General features: G+C 44.3%; 4 protein-coding genes across 4 annotated transcripts; 1 reads left to right on the top strand and 3 right to left on the bottom strand.

Moving 5' to 3' along the window:
* Positions 1 to 3,730: 3,730 nt before the first annotated feature.
* Positions 3,731 to 7,557, top strand: NCS54_01107600 (Hypothetical protein; the record flags this gene model as incomplete). The annotated part of the gene is made up of 5 exons (XM_053156361.1): positions 3,731 to 4,282; positions 4,349 to 5,075; positions 5,286 to 6,142; positions 6,296 to 6,322; positions 6,370 to 7,557. The coding sequence occupies 5 exons, from the start codon at positions 3,731 to 3,733 to the stop codon at positions 7,555 to 7,557; spliced, it is 3,351 nt and encodes a 1,116-aa protein (XP_053012336.1).
* Positions 7,558 to 8,452: 895 nt separating this feature from the next.
* NCS54_01107500 (G-PROTEIN-RECEP-F2-4 domain-containing protein) lies at positions 8,453 to 9,672 on the bottom strand (the record flags this gene model as incomplete). Its single annotated transcript, XM_053156360.1, has 4 exons — positions 8,453 to 8,477; positions 8,534 to 9,013; positions 9,064 to 9,330; positions 9,392 to 9,672. The coding sequence occupies 4 exons, from the start codon at positions 9,670 to 9,672 to the stop codon at positions 8,453 to 8,455; spliced, it is 1,053 nt and encodes a 350-aa protein (XP_053012335.1).
* Positions 9,673 to 17,445: 7,773 nt separating this feature from the next.
* Positions 17,446 to 19,323, bottom strand: NCS54_01107400 (Polysaccharide lyase family 11 protein; the record flags this gene model as incomplete). The annotated part of the gene is made up of 2 exons (XM_053156359.1): positions 17,446 to 19,183; positions 19,232 to 19,323. 2 exons carry the CDS (start codon positions 19,321 to 19,323, stop codon positions 17,446 to 17,448), a joined length of 1,830 nt encoding a protein of 609 aa, XP_053012334.1.
* A 1,250-nt stretch (positions 19,324 to 20,573) lies between these two features.
* Positions 20,574 to 22,384, bottom strand: NCS54_01107300 (Hypothetical protein; the record flags this gene model as incomplete). The annotated part of the gene is made up of 8 exons (XM_053156358.1): positions 20,574 to 20,878; positions 20,928 to 21,039; positions 21,087 to 21,174; positions 21,219 to 21,328; positions 21,376 to 21,530; positions 21,578 to 21,938; positions 21,988 to 22,076; positions 22,126 to 22,384. 8 exons carry the CDS (start codon positions 22,382 to 22,384, stop codon positions 20,574 to 20,576), a joined length of 1,479 nt encoding a protein of 492 aa, XP_053012333.1.
* Positions 22,385 to 24,547: the final 2,163 nt, after the last annotated feature.

The raw sequence follows: 24,547 nt of genomic DNA, 5'->3' as shown, positions 1-24,547 counted from the left end.
GCCCCTACTGTGCTTCTAATTGTGCTTAATAGCAGGATGGAGCATGTTAGAGATAGTAGCCTTGATCCTCTTTTCTCTCGAGCATAACTAACCAGGCAAACTTCCCGAGTTTCTTACGGGATCTATCCTGACCGTATTAGATGATATGTCCTTCTGGGGCGCCGCCATAGTTCAGGTCCGTTAAACTCTTCAGCTAGTATATCATTGCTAATGCGATGACTAGATCATGGCAATCATCTATCCATTTGCAGTCGGTAGCGGGAAAGAATCGTGGCTAATATGCCTTTTTATACTTAAATTCACTAAAATAATAGTTATTACTATCTTTATTATAGTCCCCGGGACTCCAAGTCCCCTCTAACTTACCTACATTGCACCGTTCACTTCCCAAGCTACCACCATTAGATTCATTCTTTTAGCTTCCCAAAAGATATAATCCGAGGGGGCATTGAAACTAACCGCTAATTATTTATCAATTCTAAGTTTGCTTCTAATCTTAATCTCAGCATTACTACTAGGGCTCTCGCTTGCTAGATATTACCAAACCTCGATGCTCCTATAGTGGTTCCTCTACATTATAGGCTCGGCCTTAGGTTATCGACTTCCTAAGGCCCAATACCGGAGGCGCTATCAAACGGGTAGAAACTCGGAGCTAGAGATAAATCCAAGTCGCCAACTAAACCTCAGCGACTCTATCCATAACAACTAATCTTCAGCAAGTCTAAATAACGATCGAGCACTTCTCCCTGGCCTAGCCCTGCCTCCACCTACTATCATAACCTCAAGGAACAGACGCCACTTATCTGGCAGCAGGTGAATCGTTGGTTCTATAGTCTTATAGCTATCAATAGTATAAAGGGCGGTGGTATCGTTCAGTCTCATTGATTTATTCTAGTAAAGAACTATATAAAACATTATTATTAAGAATAGAACGAATTGTTTACCTTTGTTTAATCTACCTATAAAACTCTGTAATTCTCATGGATGACTAGGACGGCGCAGGTCTAGTGATTGGTCAGTGCAAGCGGGATCACTGCCAATAAGGGGCCAAGTATATCCCATCCTGCAACACGGAGACACTCTCCATGTTTCTTACGCTCGTTCTTAATCAATAGATCCCCTAACCGAGGATACAATCTCTCGCGTGTCTTGATAGAGCACGACGTGTGTGGTGTGGAAGGTTCTAGGGTGGGGGAAACGAGCCGCTAAGGATGGAATGGTCATGTGACCCTCCCCCAAATTACCAGCGGGCTTTGGCTTGTTGATCTAACTCAGATTAAACCATGGAGAGAAAAAATTGTTGGCTCATCTCTAATAAAGTTATAAGCACATCCTATCTTATCAAACGAGAAGGCCGTTCCGTGTATACGGGGAGGGGATAAGGTTACTGCTGGGAATAGCTTAGTTGCATTGATCTTGATCGGTGGGATGTGTGAGTACCTAGGAGTCCCGAAGGTGCGGTGTGCTCCTGGAACTCCTACATGCCAACTTAAAAATAGAAAAGTGGCCAGCCCGGAGCCTCGAACACCTGGTCAGGGCTCTTTGCCGCGGTTGGCATGTTATGGGGTGAGATGCTCTGCTGCCACGGCTACCGGCTGCGGGCGAGTCTTTGGTGCTTGGTGTCAATCGGCGTGGTGTACCCGCGTCAGACCCACGTGCGATGGCGTCTTGCGCATTACGGCCGTATCGACAAAGCTCAGAAAACGGCGAAGCAGTGTCGTCGCGATAAGTCCGGCCTCGATGAAGCCGCTGTACTATCTTCAATGTTTCTCGCTATCTCCTGGATACCCGCTTGGTGGAGTCAAAGGAGTAGAGATTACGATGGTGCCCGGACGGTACGGCGCGCCGTGGGGCGGACGACCCGTTCCTTGCCCTCAATCTAAGGGTGGGTTGATGATCGTCATGCACATGCGTGCACTAGAGATAACCCCCGATAAGAGAATATCCAACGGGTTCGCAACGCGTTACGCCCGATTTTAGTGAGAGCGCAAGCGAAATGCTCTGGCAGAACTTGATTCTCTACTCTCCGTCGGTAACAGTTGCAGCCTTCCTTCCGGTGCAGCAAGGTGCAGCAACAGCCACTGAATTGCACGAAGCGCGCGTGTTCTTCCTTGGCAGGGATCTAAGCGCAACTCCGCCACGCCACAGCCTCGCCAGGCATCTACTGTGTTACCTGTTGACGAATCCCTCTCTCCTCAGCGCTTTCCTTCAGCGAACCTTAGGCACACGAACATTGTCCTGTTGCCCCCCGCAACGAGGGCAAATCATCTCTTGTCAGCCGGGCCCCAGGGATCGGCATGCTTACAGTAGCAGCGCAAGGGTCAAGACAAAGATAAGACGGATCTCGATGCCGCTCTTAGCGCTCTCAGGCTCCCCATTGCATCGTGGCGGAAAGAAGACAAGGCTCAGTTCGCATATATAGTGTCAGCGGTTAGGCAGGGTAGCGATCAACGCATCTAGAGAGTCAGGGCAAACCCATTTGCATAACCACAAGGCATTGCTGCTTCAGATCGGTGGCGTACGACCAACGACTTCTGGACCTTCTGCTTAGACGCGGCCCTGACCACGGTGGACACAATAACTACGATAAGGCTGTCGCACCCTGCTAGAAGCACTCGCGCAGGGGGTAGCTGAGAGTCGGTTATAAGGTAAGGAATCCCTCACCAGCTCAGACCTGTCAGATCAACGACACCTCGCCATGGAGCCCGCCGGCCTAGGTGCGCGCACCTGCGCACCTAGGCGGCCCCTCTGAGTTCGGCACCCCAGCAGGCGCTTAAAAATAGAAAAGTGGTCAGCCCGGAGTCTCGACGCCTGGCCAGGCCCTTCTACCACATAGTACGGGACATTATGGGGTGGGGTACACTATCCACGTACGGAGTGCTGCGGAGCCAATTCTCAGGTTCTTTGCGGGTAAATAACACGGTGCCCGTAGGCTAATTATGCTGGCGCATACTTATCCAATGACCTTAAGGGATCATGCTCTTGCCACGGATATGGCTGGGAGTAAGCGCCCTTCACGAAACATGAAGCATGCCATTGTACTCTTTTCTCACCATCAGCCGTTGCCTGCCTCCCAACAGCTTCACGCCTTCTCTGTGGTCTACCTAGATCATACCGAACCTCCTGAATTAGCAACCCATCCACAACGCTCCCTGCCCCCATATCAAAGGTGTAGAGAGGCGGCCAATTATGGACATCGACGCCCAGATAATAGGTAAGCCCGCATTTACGACTCGCAACTATGGGGCTTCTTCTGGGAGACGCGAGCAGAAGAGCCTGGAGCTGTAAATAGCCTAGCGTACTTGGCCCTATGAGGTTGGTCTTCCTGGGCGGAATCAATTTCATTCATGGGCCCAGGGGAAGCTACCCGCCCGGCGTGATCTGACAACCAGCCGTACACACAAGGTCAAATAGTGCCAGCCTGCTCTTGTCTCTCTTCGCCTGCTCGGCTTTGCACTTTCCACTCCCAACACAACAGAGCCCTGCGATTGACCTGGTGCAGGTGCACACCCCATCACTCAGCAGCCCTATTGGCCTCACAAGCTGCGCCTAGCTACAGGGGTCCTTTTCAGCTGCTGAGGCCTCCCCGCACGCAAATCCCGCAATGATGTTGCGCTGTCCACCTCGTCAGCGATGGCAATCCATCGCCGTCCCGACTCATCGATCGGAAAAGTCATCTTGCTGATACCATCATATCGCACAACAAGGCCAACGTGCCCTCTCGGTGAAGATGGCGCCTAGTTTGTTTGAGAAGGCGAAATTCAGGACCAGAAGGTTTTTTCAGGCCGCTCCTCAGGAACCCGCCTCGGCTCCTTCACCACCAACACCGCCAACACCGTCTCGGCCTGTATCCCAACCAACTACTCAACCGACATCTCAGTCAACGCCTTCTCCACCTACCTCGACGGATTCCGACACGTCGCTGCCGAGTCTACAAGAACGACTTTGGAATGAGGCCTACGATGGGCTCAAAGCGAGCGAGCCCAAACTGGTCGGGGCGTACGAGAAGATCTTATCAGCTAAACTGCACGGAAACGACCCGAGCTCCGTTGCCTCCGAACCGACAAACAATGAAATAGCAAGCGCTCGTGGCACAAGATGCCGCCAAATGCAACAGCTGGTACAGGCTGGGCTGGACCGGACGCAGAAGCAAGCGTCTATCAAGCGAGGCATCGATGAAGGCTTGCAAGCGGTGCAAGAGGTCAGGAGAATAGTGGACAAGGCGGTATATGCCGCCCCCGAAGCCGCCGTCGCCTGGGTCGGCGTCTGCCTTGGACTAGAGGTGTGTGTGATCGGCTTTCCCAACCGACGAGAGAACGGTGGATGATCCCCCGCTGACAGTTGATAGATCCTTTCGAACCCCGTCACCGAGGCACGCGACAACCGCAAAGGCATCGCCTACGTTCTGTCGAGAATAGAGTGGTACTGGAACTTGGTGTCCCTGCTTCTCGACGAGAACAAGGCCGAGCAATCTTCCGCGGGGCTGCGAGTCCAACTGGAGAAGCACATCATGCAGCTCTACGAGAAACTCCTCGCGTATCAGATCAAGAGTGTCTGCCTTTATCACCGCAACTGGGCTACCGTTATCGGAAGGGATCTGCTCAAGATCGACGACTGGGCTGGCCAGCTCAGCGAGATCCAGGAAGCCGAGGCTGCCGTGCGAAGAGACATGGAACAATACAATACGGAAGAGAGCAAGAAACAATTTCGGAAACTCACCGACACCGTAAGCGCTATAGAGATGAATCTCCAAGACATCCATTCGGCCATCGAGGACCAAACACGACAGCAAGAGAAGAGATATCAAGATAATAAGTACGACAAATGTATGCAGGATCTGCACGTGACCGATCCCCGCAAGGATAAGAAGCGAATCCAAGACACGAAGGGCGGCCTGCTCAGGGACTCTTATCGCTGGATTCTTGACCACGCCGACTTCCAGCGATTTCGCGACGATCCGCAGAGCCGGCTGCTCTGGATAAAGGGTGATCCTAGTAAAGGCAAGACTATGCTCCTATGCGGCATCATCGACGAGCTAGAGAAGGGACCTAATAGTCTCCTGTCCTATTTCTTCTGTTAGGCCACTGAGGCTCAACTGAGCAATGCGGCGTCTGTGCTGCGTGGCCTTATCTACCTCCTCATCCTCTAGCATCCATCACTTATTTCGCACGTCCGGTCCAAGCACGATGTTGCGGGCGAGAAACTCTTCCAGGGCATCAATGTCTGGGTGTCTCTGGTTGAGATATTCACGGGCATGCTGAAGGACCCGACCTTGAAAAACGCAGTCTTGATCGTTGACGCCCTTGATGAGTGCACTACCGATCGACCCCAACTTCTTGATTTCATCATTCAATCGTCGTCGACATCTTCATCCCGTGTCAAGTGGGTCGTGTCTAGTCGCAACTGGCAGGACATTGAGGAGAAACTAGACAATACAAAGCAGAAAGTCAGGCTGCATCTCGAATTGAACAAGAACTCAATCTCGAAGGCCGTTGACACATACATTGGATACAAGGTGAATCGACTGGCAGGCCTTAAGAATTACGACAAGGAAACAAGGGACGCTATCAAGAACCACTTAACCTCCAATGCTGACGGCACATTTCTCTGGGTAGCCTTGGTCTGTCAAGAGCTTGCAGATACCAAGGTGGTCCGAAAACGGCATACACTCTCCAAGTTAAATCTATTCCCATCAGGACTCGATCCTCTCTACAAGCGAATGATGGAACAAATCTCTGATTCAAGTGATGCAGAAATTTGCAAGGAGATACTGGCCATCGCTTCGGTCGTATACCGACCTATCACGTTGGAGGAATTGAAGGTTCTTGTTGAGTCGCTCGAGGAAGATGACTACAATGACCTGCCACAAATCATCAAGGCTTGCGGTTCTTTCTTGACTCTTCGAGAAGGTGTCATCTACTTTGTGCATCAGTCAGCCAAGGATTTCCTGCTTAATAAGGCATCCGACCAAATCCTACCCTCTGGTACCGCGCACCAGCACCATACCTTCTTCTCGAGGTCGCTGGCAGCTCTGTCAGAAACCCTTCGACGCGATGTTTACAGCCTGAGCACTCCGGGATATTCCATCGATCAGGTCTCACCGCCCAACCCCGACCCATTATCTTCGATTAGATATTCATGCGTCTACTAGGTCGACCATCTCATCAGCTCGAACCTCACAAGTAACAGCAAGGATCTATAGGATAACAGCATTGTTCACGAATTCATCCAAAAGAAATACCTGTATTGGCTGGAATCTCTTAGCCTCTTACGCAGCATGTCGGAGGGAGTATAGGCGGTGCATAAACTCGAGGCTTTGGTGGTGAGTTGCTATGGGCATACACTAGAGACAACCTAATATGTTTACAGAGAACTACGGGATCACAACAATTGGCAGAACTACTTCGAGACGCGCGCCGGTTTATTCTTTCTCACAAACGGCCGATCGAGATTGCTCCATTGCAGTCCTATGCGTCAGCACTCGTGTTCAGCCCCGAATATAGCCTCATTAGAGAACTCTTCAAGAAGAAAGAGCCGGATTGGATGATATTGAAACCAAGAATGGAAGCGGAATGGAACGCTTGCCTGCAGACACTCGAGGGCCATGGCGACTCAGTGAGGTCGGTAGCGTTCTCGGCGGATGGCCGGCGTCTCGCGTCGGGCTCGGTCGACGAGACGGTCAAGGTATGGGATGCGGCAACGGGCGCATGCGTGCAGACGCTCGAGGGCCATGGCAGCTGGGTGTTCTCGGTAGCGTTCTCGGCGGATAGCCGGCGTCTCGCATCGGGCTCGGACGACGAGACGGTCAAGGTATGGGATGCGGCAACGGGCGCATGCGTGCAGACGCTCGAGGGCCATGGCGACTCGGTGAGGTCGGTAGCGTTCTCGGCGGATAGCCGGCATCTCGCATCGGGCTCGGACGACGAGACGGTCAAGGTATGGGATGCGGCAACGGGCGCATGCGTGCAGACGCTCGAGGGCCATGGCAGCTCGGTGATCTCGGTAGCGTTCTCGGCGGATGGCCGGCGTCTCGCATCGGGCTCGGGCGACGAGACGGTCAAGGTATGGGATGCGGCAACGGGCGCATGCGTGCAGACGCTCGAGGGCCATGGCAGCTGGGTGTTCTCGGTAGCGTTCTCGGCGGATAGCCGGCGTCTCGCATCGGGCTCGGGCGACAAGACGGTCAAGGTATGGGATGCGGCAACGGGCGCATGCGTGCAGACGCTCGAGGTTGGCCGTGTGATTACCTACCTTTCATTCTATCTGACGTCTAGCTCTCACCTCTCGACCGACATTGGACTTCTGAGCTTGGATATACCGGCTCTACCGTCTACCATCGAGAGTCAGCCGACCGACGCTGTATCACGAGGTATTAGCCACACTGGCTATGGTGTAAGCACGGACGGTGTATGGATTATGAAAGACGAGAAGACGATGCTTTGGCTACCTCCGGAGTATCGAGCGGAGAAATCGGCTGTGGTGGGATCAACGGTCGCTATCGGCTCTCGTTCTGGACGTGTACTGGTGATGAAGTTTTCTTCAAGCGGATGCAGGTAAATTTATGTCTTTGGTCGCAGTCTTTCCCGGTTCTCAGCAGCGACATGCGCTGTTGGTAATTCTAATTCTACCTCGTAAAGCTACTCAGCTAGCTACCCCTATATTCGCCAAGCTCCGAGTGTGCTTCGGGGAAACGATAGCGATATTTTCTTCTCTTTAATTTTCTTTTCCCTTTAATCCAGTAGGGTCATAGGGGACGAGATAAATTTATATTGTAGGGACTAAGGCGTTGCCACCTTCTGGCACGGACGAGAGCCCTCTAGCATGGGAATCATATGATCGAATGGTTTCTTTTACTTCGGAAAACATCGGCCGTTCTGTCGATATAGTTTTCGTTTGGATAATGCTTTATTTTACGTCAAGATAGAGGCTGGCTCAGGGGAAATATACAATACCACGTGCCAACGCACGTGATACCCTTTACAGACATCACGATCATGTCGACGCGTGATCACGTGGGTTCGTGACAGTGGGGCTGGAAAAGAACGAAGTCGGTTCTCCTCCCCAGACTCGCTGTTCCATTACGCTTTCCTTTCCCAGAAAAGATGCCATAACACACTCTGCGGGGAAATTATAGTTAAAGCCAGCAATAGGAGCAGGCGAAACATTACGTATAGCGAATGAAATCCACAATCCTAACGCCGACAGCCTCATGCAATCGTTCCATATTTAGTCCCATCGCTCACACGAGACAGTGGCGCCTCAATGCGCCAGTCCTCTTGTGCTTTCGGTCTCGCACCGATGGTCGGATCGGCTGCTAAGCCTCACCATATTGAAGTTGTCATCCTTTGGGGAGCTCTGGGTCTCGCTGACCAAACAACTGCATAGCGCGGCTCGGATGCTCCTCCACAGCTCCTTGCAAGATCGCCACGAAGTTATGGCATAAACGGTGCAGTTAAAAAAGCCTTGCAGTGGAAGCACTATGGAAGTAAGAATTTCCAATGGTACGAGGCTCCTTCCATGTACCAAGGCGTACATTCTGTTGCACGTTGGCGGAACCCAGGTGACGAGAAGCGCGGTGAAGAAAAATAGTGTGTACTTTGCATACGACCAGGCGGCGGTGTTGGACTCGTAAACGGCCCGGCGAATCCGAACATTGTTGCCCTGTTCCGCCCGTTGCGCCTCTAGCACTGTAGGTTGGACAACGCGGTTTTGTGTGGAAGGCTCGTCGTCCTTCTGTTGGTACGCTTCCTCTCGCCCCACACCGGCAGATATCGGTTCGGAATACAGGCGTTCGGAGGGTGGGCGGACAGCTCCGTTTTGGCCATCATTGGGCCAAGAATCAGCCTCCTCTGAAGGTATGACGACCTCGGTGGTTTTCGCGAATGAGGGAGCGTTGCCGTCAGGTAAGGATTCATCCAGAGCTCGGTTGCTAAGATAATGCAGCGATCTTCGTATTCGAAGGATCTCGTTGCCCGTGCGGATGTATATCGCGAAGATGATGACAATGGCAGCCCTAGACTCATCAGATATGACACAATGAGACAGCGATGGTCGACGGCGTACCAGACCGGGGCGTACAAAGTTGCCACCCCTGCAACCCTCCACTTCGGCGTCGCCCAGCACCACAGCCTCGCCGCACCGTAAAATCTCCCCCGTTCTGGGTCGCTTATGAAGATGAAGGTGAGTGCAGGGATGAATGGTAGGACGTAACAGCAGACAAGGTAAATGATTTCCATCTTGCGCAGCTTCTGGGCGTCGTATTTGCAATAGAAGGTGAGGTAAACGTTCAAAGCCATTGCCAAGGCCCAGTATGCATCGGCAGGCAGAAACCTAGTGTGCCGGTCAGTCAGTTGATGGCTTCTGGTCAAAAGGGCCGACGGGTGAGCGTTACCATTGAAAGAGTAATGCCTGGAACTGACAACCAGCGGATGTCGGGGCGTGGAGAAATGAATCCGCGAGTAGAAGTCCCACGTTGGACATGATGTTGCCAAAGGACGCGTAGAATATGAGGCGATTGATGGGCTTGCGAAAACCTGGGATAGTGCAAAATGTGCTAATGACGAACAAACTGCCAAGCAAAGCTGGAATAGAACAAACCCTCTCCAGGACGTATAGTGCATGTACAGAACCGGCTGCAGAAGTCGGAGCCAGGTCTCGTATTGTAACCTCCATGGCGTTGTGGGCATCTGAAGGTCTTTCGTGTCGCGACAGCCGATATAGGTGATTGAGCGGGCTGTCACATAGGAATGACAGGGCACAAAGATTAAGTGGGTGCCAGGCATGCGCTGGCGACAGAAAGGGGGGTTTGAGAGGACGCGAGATTGTGCAGAGGCACGGAGAAATCAAGACTGGGCGGGGATGGCTTGGTCAAATACCATCAGCGGGACACCTCCTCTGACGGTCTGCCAAGCGGCAAACGCATCACTGTGGTTGGACATTTCAGCTAATTACCGTATGGGTGTGTGGAGCAGTCTGGGGTTGGGACGTTGCGAAACCTGGGGCATTGAAGAAGAACGGGGCGTATCAGTATTAGTATTAGTATTTATTACGCCCGGGAGAACGGATCCTATCCCATGAGCGCCCAAGGACCTCCAAGCAAGTACCCCAAGGGGGTGAGACCAATCAAATCACTTAATAGAGACAGTACATCATCCTCACCTCAACTCGGTCTTAGGAGTAAGTACTGAGATCATAAGGGCGTAGCAGTTAGACCTCCTGCGTCACCCACTAATTGTTAATGGAATAACACTGGGGCGAGGTACGGCTTGGAGGTCCTTGGGCACTCATGGGATAGGGCCGGTAGCTACGCTAAGCTGTCTTTGCTTCCCTGCTATTCGTCTAGACCACCTAAGAGAGCCCTACTCTTCTTGCTAGCTTGTCTCTTTTCTAGCCCCGCTTACTTGACTCTACTCAATAGGCCTACTTAAAGGCTAATTTCTCTAAGTATATCTTATTTTTAATAACTTAAGCATAGTTTATTAACTTACAGCTATTTAATATTAGTAGTTAGCTATAGTATTAGGATTTAGTATATTTTTCTTTTTATTATAGATTTTTTATTATTATTATAAACTTAATTACTACTTATATAATAACTATAAAAACTACTAAGGGGTAAACTAGCTAGACTAGGTTTATATTAATTAAGGGGGTAAATTATATAGTCTTAAATAAAGTATATTATATCTAATAATATACTTAAGCGTATTTAGTATAACTAAGTTATACTAACAGCTAAGCTAGTTAATATATAAGAAAATATAAATAAATATATATTAGATACTTAGAGATATTATACTTAATTACTGTAAGATAGTGGGCCTCAATGGCTCGATTAGGGTGAAATCATAGATTAAAGGTAGGTCTCTATTATGTATAAGACTTCAACTTGCCGAGCCTTCCACGGTGGCTCGGCTACAGAGCTTTCAGGAGGTCTCTGCGCACGTGACGACTAGCCGGGGTTACCCCGATTAGTCGGCGGATTCAACGGCCGCCCCACATCCTTACAATTACCTCCCCTCCAGAGATCTTAGTCCCCAAGATCTTTAAGTAAATAAAAAAGCTTCAAATAACTCCTTTAAGTTCCTTAGTCCATAAATAAAGCCTCAGCGAAAGCTCTTTATCGCATCGCCTTAAATATTTAAGATTAGTCCTTATTCCCCCTTTATTATAATATAAATAGTTAAAATGCTTTATTAATCCTTTGACACTGCTAACGGCAATAAGTCCAATGCTAGTCCTTCTAACCCTTAAGTAGTTATTTATAGTTATGGTTTTTATTCTCTATGGTTTATACTTTATGGGTTTTAGCTTACGCTTAACAATAGCTTAGCAATAATTATCTTCCTATAGTCCCACTAGGTTATAATCTTTATTATTTATTCTTCCTATCTAAGTCTTTTCTATAATCAATGCTCTTATTTTCTCGCAGATACTCTAGCTAGGCATCAGCTAGGCATTATCCCATTTCCTATAACTTCTCTTTATAACCTTATAATACTTCTTAACTATTACTTTTATATTTTCTAAGTAATAATTAGGCTCCTAAGTATTATACTTTACTAGCTAGCCCTTCTATTTAATAAGGTAAAATAATACTTCGCTAATAAGCTTATAATCTATTACTTCTTCTACCTCTTACTTATTAGGCTTAGCCTTAAGCTCTAATAAGGCTTCCGGTATTATAGTATTATTTAGCTAATCATTTTATAGTTTAAGGAGTAATATATAAAATATATTATATATATATTAGTAGATTTCTAGTAGCTCTATAATATAGGCTTACTTACTATGCCTTATAAGGATTTTTATTTTAATAAATCTTAGGGCTAATTTAAGGTATTTAAACTTTTAGTTCTTTATAAATACTCTAATATATTATCCCTAATAATATACTTATAGCTTATACCTTATATTATAATATTTAGATTAGGATTCTAAAGTATAATACTAATAGTCCCTTACTAGCTTATATACTTAGCTAAGTATCTCTAAGCGCTTAGTAATGCCCTAGATATTTATTTTTACCTCTAAGGGGATATACTTAATGCACCTTAGGTAATACCTATATAATACCTTATTAGGGAAGACCCTAATTATTAAATACTAGCTATTATTATATATAAAGGTAGCCTCTAAGAGTTATATCGCCTAATAGGCAGGCTTATCTCCTATATATACTCTTAGGTATTTTTCTAGGGTCTAATATATTCGCTCTATTTACCTATCTATCTATAAGTAATAGGTAATTAATAATTAACAAAGTATCGCCCTTTCTTTTATTAAATCTACCTAGAATTTACTAGTAATAAGTTTATCTCTATTACTTATAATACCTTTAGGTATACTAAAGCAGCTTTTTATATACTTATATAGCAATGCCACTAGGCCTATGGCCTTAAGCTTCTTTATAGTTAGAATAAATATTACATATTTTATTATATAGCATATAATAACTAATATAATATCATAGCTCTCGCTATCACTACGCATACTCTCTAATAAGCTAGTTATAAAGTTAAGGCTAATCTCCTAGAATAGATATAATAGGAGTAACAGTGGTTAGAGTTTGCCATATAGCTTATGCCTTAGTATATAAATGCCTTAGCATATTAGGCAGCTCTTAATATACTTATAGATATTATCTGCTATGCCTAGCTAATAGAATTTCCTCTTTACTAGGTCTAAGGTCTTTTAAGTACCTATATATCCTACCCTTAGATTATTATAGTATTAATAAAGTATCTCTAACCTTAAGGCTCCCTACTCTAGGATAACTAACTAATCTTTATATTATAATAATCTAGGTCTATTAATAATATAGCCCTTATATTCGCTAGCGGTCCTATATATCTTATCTTTTAGCTCTTTATATTATTAATCTTAGCTCTATAGTTCCTTAATTAATGCTTTAAGCTTCCTAGAGGGCAATAAGAAAAATACTATTTCGCCCTCTATAAGTTATTTTATAATAAGGCATAGGATATATTACTCTAAAATAATAACCCTAGCTATAAGTAGTTCCCCGGAGACTTAATTAGAGCTCTCTACCTCCTAAGCAGTCTATAATATAATAATCTCTTCCTACCTAGCTTTCTAGCGCCTAGTAATAACTATAGATATAATATAATAAGCGCTACTCTTTAGCATATACTTACCATAGGGGATAAGGCCCCTTATTATCGCTCTAATAGCATATATATATATAATTATAACTTAGGTCTTACCCTTAAGGCTAGTAATAATATACTAAAGCTCTAGCGGCAACTCATGCATAAGAGCTAGCTTCTTAGTTAATATAGGGAATATATCTTTATATAATACTTCTCCCTTTATATAATCTAGCCGCCTTAATAGGCTATTAATAGGGTTCTTACTCCCAGGCCGATATTAGATATTAAAATTAAAAGCAGAGAGTTTATAGACCTATCTTACTAGTCTACCTCTTAGCTCCTTCGGCAATACCTCTATAATACCTATAAGGGCTTAGTAGTTAATAAGGATTAAGAACTTCTCTAAGAGGCCTTATAGGTAGTAACTCTAGTATTTAAGGCTATTAACTATGGCTAGTAACTCTTATTGCCCCGTGGCCTAGTATTACTCTATATCCTAAAGCTTCCGCGATTAATAAGCAATAAGTCGCTATTAGGAGTCTATTAATTAAGTAAAGATACCTAAGATTACTTTAACTAATGCATCTATTTCGACCTTAATTAGTCTTAATAAGTCCTAATAATAAAGGATAATCGCGAAATAAAAGGCATACTTTAGGCTTTTAAAGGTATTATTAGCCTCCCTAGACTAGTTAAAATTTCTAATCTTCTTCCCGTTTTTATTACCTTTTAGTTATTTTATTAAAGGGCTTATTATTACTAAGTAATATATAATAAACTTCTAATAGAAGTTATAAAATCCTAAAAAGACTTATATATTTCTAAAGGAGGTTAATATTAGCTATTTCTTAATTAAGTTAATATATAAGGGTTTTATCTAAATACTCTCTTATATAATAACATATCTAAGAAACTTAATGCTTTATTAATAAAAGTTATACTTAGATAGCTTTCCATAGAGTTATACTTCGGCGAGCCACTATAGAACCTCTTATAAGTAGTAAGTATATTTTTCCCTAGTCTAGGAGTATATAAGGATATTATCTATATATAAGATATAATATATATTAAATAAATTAATAAGTAATTAATAAATATATACTTAGAAGGTAGCTAATATATTTATTAATCTAAATAGCATAATAATATACTTAAAGTAGCTATATCTTATATAAAAAGTAGTCTTTTAGCAATCTTTTTTATTAACCTTAATCCTATAATAAGCATTATAGATATTAATCTTAGATATATATTTAGCTTTATAGAGCCTATCTAATAGGTCGCCGATAAGTAAAAGGGCATAATAATTCTTAATTATTACCTTATTTAGCCCTCTATAATCTATATAAAGCCTTAGCCCTCTATCCTTCTTAGGGATAAAAAGTATTAGTATACTAGCCCTACTTATAGAGTATTATATATACCTATTCGCTAGGTTCTCTATAATATACTCCCTAAGGGCCTAGTATTATACCTTATTTATAGGGTATAGTAAACTATATAGGGGTTTCTTTCCCTTAACTAGGTTAATCTTATATATAGCTTCTATAAGTATTAATATATACTTTACTGCTTATTTATTAAAAAACCCTTCTAGTCCTTTAAGTTCTAGAAGAAGCTCCTTAGGTGCTTCTATAGGTATGCCTACTTTAGCTTTATATACTTATTAGGTAACCTCCTTTAGGGTAAGGAATGCTATAATATTTAATATATATACCTTTTTTTTATTCTTAATAATCTCTTAGGCAAAGGACACTAGATCAGCGGTAATAACTATAGTATAATATTATTTATTAATAGCATAGTTAATTATTATACCTTCCTATCCTATTAATAATCATAATAAGATAATATTATATAAGTTATCTTTAAACTCTAACCTAGCTAATACTTATTATACTTTCCGCGGTCTACCATATAAGTTAATAAGAAAAAAGGTTAACTAATAGGCATTTCCCGGGTTTACCTTTTCTCCTCTAAAGGACTTAAGCCTAGGGGCTATATAATTACTTACTAGCTTAAGGCTAAGCTTTTATATAAGCTTTATATTAATAATATTAATCTCTATACTAATATCTATAAGGACCTTAATCTCTTCTTTAGCTACCCCTTAGAGAATTAATGCAAAGGCTATAGTTACCTTTCTAACTAGTACCTATTTTTATATAAGTAGGGATAAAGGTTTAGGTTTAACCTCTACCCTCTTTAGTTTTCTAATAAGTCAAGCTCTTAGGCTCTAACTTCACTAACCTTCGCCGGTAGCCTACCTCTATTTCCAAGGTAGGTCTAGTTTATAAGGAGGTTATTACTATTAGCATATATCTTAGCATAGCATGCTTAGGTCTCATAGCCCTAATAGCTATATTTTCCGCACCTAGGCGGCGGCTTATTTCCTCCTTATCCCCGGTATAGCGCTAGTATAAGCATGCTTAAGCCACTTATGTTACGATAGCCTTATTCTAATACAAGGCATAAGTTATACCTACTAAAGGAACCTCCTCTAAAGCTTCCTCTATGACTTAGGCCGCTAGGGGAATAGTGCCTCTTGCCTAGCTATTTGCCATCGTCTTAGAGGTATTTCCTCTTAGGATAGCTATTCTAGTTAGTAATCTAGATCTAGAGGCATTTAGCTTCCTATATAATATAACAAGCCTTTTATATAGGGCACTTTTGCCTCTTAAGCTCCTTCTTTAATCTACTATATAGGTTATAAAAGAAGTAATAGGCTATAGCCCTATTATCTTCCTATTCTTTTAATAAGCTCTTATAGAGTATATACTAGCGGGTAAAATATTATATTAATGCCTTATTAGGCCTTTAGGCTATAGTTATAAATTAATCTCTTACTTACCTCTCTTAGAGCTCTAAGTTAATATACTATTTCTATATAAATACCTTAAACTCTTCCTATATAGGTTCTTCTACTAAGCCTATAGCGTAGTTATGCTAATTAGTCTATAATAGGTAGGCAAGCTTATCTATTACCTATTTAATCTACTACTTTGGCATTATTTCTGCGCGAAGCTAGTTACCTATATTAATTACCTTAAGCTAGTTATTAATATCAATAGCGGTAGCCTCTCTAGTTAATATCTTATAATTATATCTAAGTAGCCTTTTATAATCCCTAGGCCAGGTACTAGCCGGTTAGTCTATAAGGCATTCTAGGATCTTTAATAAGAAGGTCTCCTACTTCTTCTTCTCTACTTATCTCTTCTGCCTTTATTCTTTGCACTTATAGCTCTTTCTCGACCTATTTAATAAGGTCAAGGCCAAGGATAAGGATAAAAAGGAGATTATCAAGGTTAACCTTTGTCTTCCCCTTAGCGAGGCATCTCTCTTAGTATAAGATCTTACTAATCATAGTAGTTCTAGCATTTATTACTAATCTATATCGAGGAGGTTTATAATACTTGCCTCGTTTATTAGGGACAAGCCGCCATAAAGCTAGCCTATAGACAGCAGTAAATCATAGTGCCCTCTAGTCTCCTAGATTAGCTCTTTAAGGTCTTCTAAATTAAGAAAGTTCAATAAGGTATTTCCTAGGTTACCCTTTACAATAAATCGCAGAGCAGATAGTTATTCCGGGGAATAATAAGGTTCTCTTAACTCTTCTATCTCGATTTCGCGCTAATTATCTATTAAGAAGAAGTTAAAGAATTATAAGATAATAGGCCTTAATAGCTTAATTAAGGTAAAATCATAGATTAAAGGTAAGTCTCTATTATATATAAGACTTTAACTTGCCGAGCCTTCTATGGTGGCTTAGCTATAGAGCTTTTAGGAGGTCTCTGCGTATATAACGACTAGCTGGGGTTACCCCGATTAGTCGGCGGATTTAACAGCCGCCCCACATCCTTATAATTACTTTACCTATAAGCCTTAATTAAGGTAATTATATAAATAATTATAATAATTAAGGAGGTTATAATTATAATTACTTAGCTCTAAGAGTAATTACTTATTTAAGTAATAAGAAAATTATAAAGCGTTTTTTTATATTATATATATATATTAAGCTATAATATTGTATTTTTTTTATTAGTTTTATCTTTAAGGCCTTTAAAATTAGCTATTATAAATTTCTTTTAATTTATTAAAGACTTTTTATAAATATTTTCTTATGTTATTAGATCGATCGCCTGGGCGCCGTGTGGGGGAGGAAGTAGGGAGTTATTCGTGGGCATACTTGGATGAGTAATTGCATAAGCCCCGGGAGGTAAGCCCTTACTATAAAGTAGAGGGTATATAGTATCAACATGACTTGCTACACAATAGAACTATAACGCCCAATGCCGTAGTTCAATAATCTTTCCCTGTTCCTCATCCATATCTACGCCCCTACATAGCGGATGTTGGGCCTCGGCGGAGTACTCATGCCAGCACCCAGAAAGTAATCCACATGGTGCGATTGCACATAGCCCTTGAGCGTCATGGAATTGCGATACGCTGGGTTATGCGGCAACGTGTAAAGCCGAATATCGGTCGGCCGGTCCGTCGTAAAGATGATCAGCTCGTTGTAGTTCGAGTTGGTAACAATGACCTCCTCTCGCCAGTCGCCCAGAATATCCCCCACAAATGCAGGGTTTGGCCCGTGTGTGTTGATTCCGCCATAGCTGCCGATGGTGAGCAGTCGAGGCAGACGGTTTGTCGACTGAGGGTTGTTCCAATCCCACTTCTCGATCTTGCCGTCGTTATACAGCTCCATGAGGTTATCGCCATCCCACCACAGGCCAAGATGAGGCCACGGGTGCAGGCCAGTGTCTGGCTCAGCGAGCTCACCGCTTGCAGCGCTGTACACGCCCGAGAAGGACCAAACTTCCATGCCGGGGTGTCGGGGGTCAATGTCTCCCGCCATGCCGCGGCCGACGTCCTTCACCTCGGTGCCAAAGTGCTCCCAGAGAATCTTGCCATCCCTTGCGTCATAGTAGTACTCTAGCAAACGGCTTGGGTTGTCCTGCTGCACGCTGTAGCCTTGTAGACCCGGCCGGCTGGGGTCCATCTTGGCGATGTGGAACCGGTCGCCGTGGTTGATGCCCTTGGGTCCCATCAGATAGCGCACGCTGCCGTCGCCGTTTAGCGTGAAGCCAATCTCGTGGACCTCGTCCCGGCCGTCGCCATCAACGTCGATGATCCGGGTGTTGTGACCGTCTGGCGCATCCTGATTGCCCCGCAGCCACTTCCACTTCCTTGTCAGGGAACTGCCGTCAAAGGTCCAGGCCGTCATCATGAGGTTGAACGGCCCGTCGTCCTTGCGATTCTTCATGTATGCCACCAGGTGCGGCGTCACGCCGTCCAGGTAACCGACGCCGAACCGGGCCGCCAGTGGACCATCAGACAAGTAATCCGTTGGAACCTGGGCACTTGCGCGTAAGGCCCCCGTGCGGCCGTCCAGGATGGCGATGAACTGGTGGTCGTTGTTGGATCTACTGAACGTTGTGCCGTCCCCGAACCTGACTCCGTTGGAGATTCGCACCGCTACCTCAGCCCTCCCGTCGCTGTCAAAGTCGTAGACTGTGACACCGTCCCAGTGGCCGACGTTGACGGTTGACGACCCCGGTTCGATATTGTTCTGGTTCACGCTGTTTGGTCCCAAGTTGACCTCCCAGAGAAAGGTCCCGTCGCCGCGGTAGGCCTCAAGAGTCTGCGGCGAGGTCTGCCGGTCCAGCACAAAGTCGTACTCACCGTCACCAGTAAGGTCGCCAACCCACACGAATTTGATGGGACCTCCGGAGCGGATTGGGACCCGGACCACCGGCTCGACCGGGTTATTGGCCCGGAGGGTGAATGATCCGCTGGCCGCCTGCTCCTGGCCGTTCACAACCGGCCGCACGTGGTAGGTGTTTGCCTTGCTTACGTCAACGGTGGTATCGACAAAGTTGGTTCCCCCATTGAGAACCCCGGAGTTGAGACGGGTGGGATTGCCGCCGCCGGTGGCTCGGTAGACGTTGAAGCCGATGTTGGTAGGGTCGAGCCCCAGCAGCCTCCAGTCGACGAGGACGCTGCTTGAGTTTGCGCGTACGGCCACGACGCCCCGTCCGAGTTTCTCCATCGGGCGAGCACCGGCCTGGCTGTGGTAGAGTTAGATCATCGGTTCCTTTGTTTTCTCTGGCTCATACCGTGGAGAGAGGGCATTCGCCGTCGGGGCGAATATCGTGGTGCTGATTGCAACCACAGCCGCCAAGACGCCGGCCCGTGAGAAGACCTTCATGATCGCAAGGCACAACTTGTTCGAGGGGGGATAGGCGTTGTCAAGTTGATTAGGTTTAAAGTGTTGAACGAGGGGGACTGAGCTGTTTAATATATACCCAGGGTTTCGCCCCTATAATTTCAACAGCGGCATATGAAAACCTGGGGTAAGAGAAGAGGAGTTTTTATTGGAGGGAAAAGACAGGCCCTTGCCTGCATTTCGTTCCCCGTTCTAGGATACAGCCCGAACATGTACATTATTAAACTTCAAACCTAGTTCGAAAGTCCTCCGAGAACTCCGAGGCGACTGTAAATACGACTGTAACCCACCCTGGCGGAGGCAGTTGCTCCGCGTCGACGAGCCACATACTCCGAGAGACTTAGTCCGAATGATTCTCTCGCTACACTGTCGTGTTTTCCCCCGCAACTTGTAAGGTAGATTGTAGAATAAGTAGTGTATGGAAATATAATTCATAGAGCATTAGCACTTAGGGGTGCACATCGAGATAATGCATACTATAAGGACTTTAATCTAGCACTTCATCAATTTAAGATCCTAGGTCTGACCCACAAGCGGGATCTCCGGGATAGCTGACTGAGTCCGTTCGGTCATCAATTGTGGCCCCATACCTCCTCCGTTGCCCGCTTTTCCTAGCCCGAATGCCCGAAATTGAAGGCAAGTGTAGGTGGCATAACCGCCACCCTAGACTGCGGGGATGTGCTGATCGGCAGGCCAGGAACTCATGATCAGGCTCATTGTAGTAGCGCGGTGCAAGCTACCCCGGAAGTCGAACGAGGAGCCTCGGGGCAAACACACTCCGGAAGCGGTTGTGCCGGATAACATGGAAGTCGCAAGAGTCGAGCACACAATAGCCAACTTGCCCCAAGCGACGCTGAGCGATGTAGCAGAGCGAGTCAACAAGTCTGAATATGTATCTGGCCTCGAGGCCATGGCAGAAGACTTCTGCTAAGATTGAACATGGAGGGACAAACCGAGGTAAAAATGCATAGAACTAGCTGGGCGGCAGCACTCATTCATGTAACGTCTTATCTCATTGGGTCAAGGACAAGGATAGATCAGCGCAACCAATAGTAACCACATTAAGCATCATAATAGAGGCACTACCCTGTCCAAAATATGCCAGAGCCTATCTATAAGCAATCCTTATGGATAGACTAGGGTGAATGTCTGAGACTAGGTGGACTAATGTCGACTCTTTGAGCGCTGCCGGACCACCTCAGACCGCTCTAGTCTCGTCACAGCGCATCCCGTCACAGCCGACATCCCTCGCCCTTCTTCTCAAGAGGATACACGATAATCTTGTCAACGTCACCAGCCTTTGTGCCGTTCCCGTTCGACATGCCTCCGATGGTGAGGGTGTTGATCCCCGCCGTCAGGTTCACCGCCACAGGCGTAGCCATGATGATGCCCTTGTGGGTGTCCTTCATGGAGATTTGTTGCCGGGACGATGGCTCGTTGTTAATCTCGACCCAGCCGTAGCGACGGAGGATCCACTTCCCATCCAGACGGTCTGGAGCGCCAAACGGCGAGTCTCCAAAGCCCAGGTCATCGATGTCTTGTCGCGTCAGCACCTTCATTGGTGGCCCCGGGAGGCCGTCACTTACTTTGATAATAAACCGACACCCATTGCTCCCCGCCCTCGCCTTGAATTTCAAAACTGATGGTGCTATCGTCCCCATCAATACCTGTCGCAATCGTCCCGTTGCTCGCAAATGGCTAGGTCTTGGTCAGCCTCGCTCGATCTGTCGCCTCGAGATGCTCACCGCTTCTTGATGCCACGCGTCCCCTGTGAGCGTAGCATCTGCGCTGTAGTAGGTTTGCCCCTGGACGATGGACCATAAACCAGTTTTCCTAGCTGTTCAGCAGGCTGTATAAAGGAGGCTTGGGAGACTTACACATCAAGGTCGTAGACGTCAACCCAATCGATTCTGATGCTCTTCTTCTCCGGGTCAACGATGAGAGGCAGCCACACATACGTTGCCTCCCAGTTGGCGTTCAGATCCCACTAGTCAGTATTAGCCCAAATTCAACTCTGAGTTGTCGCGCACTCACACGGTCACCCATGTATAGGTGCGTCGTTTGCTCCGACCCATAGATGGTGAGGGTGTTTCCAGACTGGGAGTTTAGACCCCGGGTATTCAAGGGATTGATGATCCACGGCTGAGACCAAGGCCCCTCCAGCTTGTCTGCACGGAACGCGACGACATCTACATGTCTTTAGCACCTGGAATCCCAGACACAGATCTGCACTCACTGTTTGGACGGTACCCGGTCTTGTGGCTCATGATGGCAAAGTAGCCAACATCCGTCTTGACAATACTGGGGGCTTCAAGGTCAAACTTGTCCCATCGGTAGATAGTCTCTTCGAGCCCAGTGACGTCCTCGTTATACGAGGTCAGATACACATCGCGGGCCTCGCGGCGGTCGCCGTTGGAGTACAAGGCATAGGATCTGTTTGTGCCAGGGTCGGTAAAGAGCCCAAAGTCCTGTGACCAGTTGCCAAGCGGCCGATAGGCGTCGACATATGTGTAGGGGCCCTCGATGGTGTCGGAGACGGCATGACCCTGAAGAAGCCAGTTATAGGCTCGGTTCGGGGCGTCTGCGTGCCACCACATCTGCTTGAACATTAGGACCGGCTGTCAGCCAGCTGGGCAAGAGGTTTACGTTGTATTTGCCCGTGCTCTTGGCATAGACCACCTTGGGACGTTGGATGACCATGGATGGATCGATTCTAGGGTGTCCAGGAATGGGTTCTACAATAGCATTGGCCCAGGCTCACATACATATTCCGGCGGGACTTACTCAGAGCAAGACCATGATCCTCCCAAGTGGCCAGATCCTCGGAGCTATAGACTCTGACGCCTCCCCCTTCCGTCTGCCCTTCGATCTTGTACTCGCCAAAGAGCCAGTACTTGTTGCTTGGCTGGTCAAAGATGACGCCGCCGGCATGTGCATTCACCAAGTTCCCATTGGTGTCACGCCAGTGTCCAGCGGGAACGATGTAGACGGCCGACGAAATGGCCGCGAAGACCAGCGCGGAGAGGGTATTGAGGCGAACCATTGGTGCTGTTGCGATGTCGTTGGCGCGCGAGTGACTTGGCCCATTTGGCCATACCGTGCCGTGTCGCAGTACTCCTCTTTTATCAACCCGCCAAGCCTATTATTCCTAGACAGAATCGTCCGTTATCGAGAACAAAAGTGCTGGCCAGCTCTCGCATGGGTCCTGGACCAGGAATGCTTTAACCCGAAATGCCGAGGCAAGCATCCCAGGGTAAAAACGATCACCCTGACCCCAATCCTTTCCCCTGATGTCGTTTTTGTGGGGGATTCCTCACGCCTGCGAAACATGCAACTGGATGTGGGGGTTGAGGCTGCTAGCCGGATTCGTCCAGGGAGTCTTTGCACCAAGTCCTCGAGCAGCAGATTCCTATCGAGGCCCATGGGGTAAGGCCGGGGCCGCTTAAGAGCCCCTTTGACGATCTTATGGCTAAGTTGATCTATTCAGGGCCAGGCTTTAACTATAATAAAGAATATATTATGAATATATTATCGTATTTTATACTAATACTAATACAAGAGCCTTTTTTTAACCTTTTATTACTTATAATAAATGATTTATATTATCATACCCTTAAGAAAGGTAATAGGCATGTAATATAAGTAGGTCCTAGATAAACTAAGTAAAGGTAAATTACTAAGATTATAAGATAATTTAGGCAATCTAGATTAATAGCATTACTAAGTAATTTATATAATTTAATAAAAATACTTAAAGTATATAAAATATATTTATAATATTTTTTAAATAATAATTATTTTAATTATTTATATAACTTAGTTATATTTAATACTATAAGTATAATATGATATTTCTTTTATACTCTTATTATTTAAATTATACTTAATACTTCTTATTAATATAAACTTAATATTATAACTTAACTTTATACTACCTAAAATAGGAATTAAAGTATCTTAATCTATATCTTAGTAATTTTAATAATAAGGGCTTTATAATTAAAGCTAGAGGTCTTAATAGGCTTAAATTAATAAGGTATATCTATATAATTATTAATAGCTTTAATAATATACTAAAGCTAGGTCTATTTATAATAAATAACTTATATCTTAATTAACTAAAGAAATTAAAATCCCCTTTATATAATAACTCTCTTTTTTAATATTAATCTTTTAATTATAATTCTTAATTATATAAAGAGATTAAAATTACTTTTATTATCCTAATAAGAGGAGGTTTACTTATAATAAATAATAACTACTATAACTAACTAATTAACTAATTAAGAATTAATTAATTAATTAATAATATATTAAGGAAATTATAATAGCTTTCTATAGAGACCTTTAATTAAATACTTAATATAATATAAATAATAATTATTAATATATCTTTTAATATAATTAAGATAACCTTACCAAGGAGGTTTATAAGCCTTATAAAGGTATAAAAAATATATATAATAAGCTATAAGTAATAATATTAAGTAAGAGCTTTAAAAATATTAAGATAAATATATAATATAATAAACTAATATTAATTAAACTTATAATCTTTAATTATTAGATTTTTTCTTACTTAGCCTTTTTTTACTTTATTATAATATTAATAAAAAGTGTAATTTTATTAAAAAAAAAGTTAAAAAAAAAATCTTATTAATAAAAATATTAGATTCTTTAAAGACTTATAAAATAATAAATAATATAAGGCATAGGTTATAATACTTATAATAATTATAAAAACCTTTTATATTACTAAATAAGAGGATTAAAAAAGTCTTAAAGCTAACTAAGATCTAGCTAGGTAATTATAGGTATAATTATATTAGGAAATATATAACAATTGTATATATTCCCAAGGGATAAACTAGTCGTGCTGGGTTTATATTAGTAGATAGACTAGTCGCGCTATGCTTAAACGAGGGGGATATTATACCTAGTAATATACTTAAAGGTATTAAGTATAACTAAGTTATATTAATAGCTAAGGTAGCTACTATATAAGAAAATATAAATAAATATATTCTATATACTTATAGTTAATCCTTAGACTAATATTCTTTTAGTTTAATCTAAGGTAAGACTAATATTTTTAGTATTTAATCCCTAGACTAATATAAGTAACCTTTAGTCCCTTTAGTCCTTACTTAATTAAAGTATTTCTATTATGCTTCTCTACCTAGCCTATATTATAGCTATAATATAA

This window comes from Fusarium falciforme, chromosome 9 (genome assembly GCF_026873545.1).
Source record: "Fusarium falciforme chromosome 9, complete sequence".
NCBI classification, from domain to species: domain Eukaryota; kingdom Fungi; phylum Ascomycota; class Sordariomycetes; order Hypocreales; family Nectriaceae; genus Fusarium; species Fusarium falciforme.
Note: the sequence above shows the minus strand (reverse complement) of the source record. Positions and strands in the feature narration are given on the sequence as shown.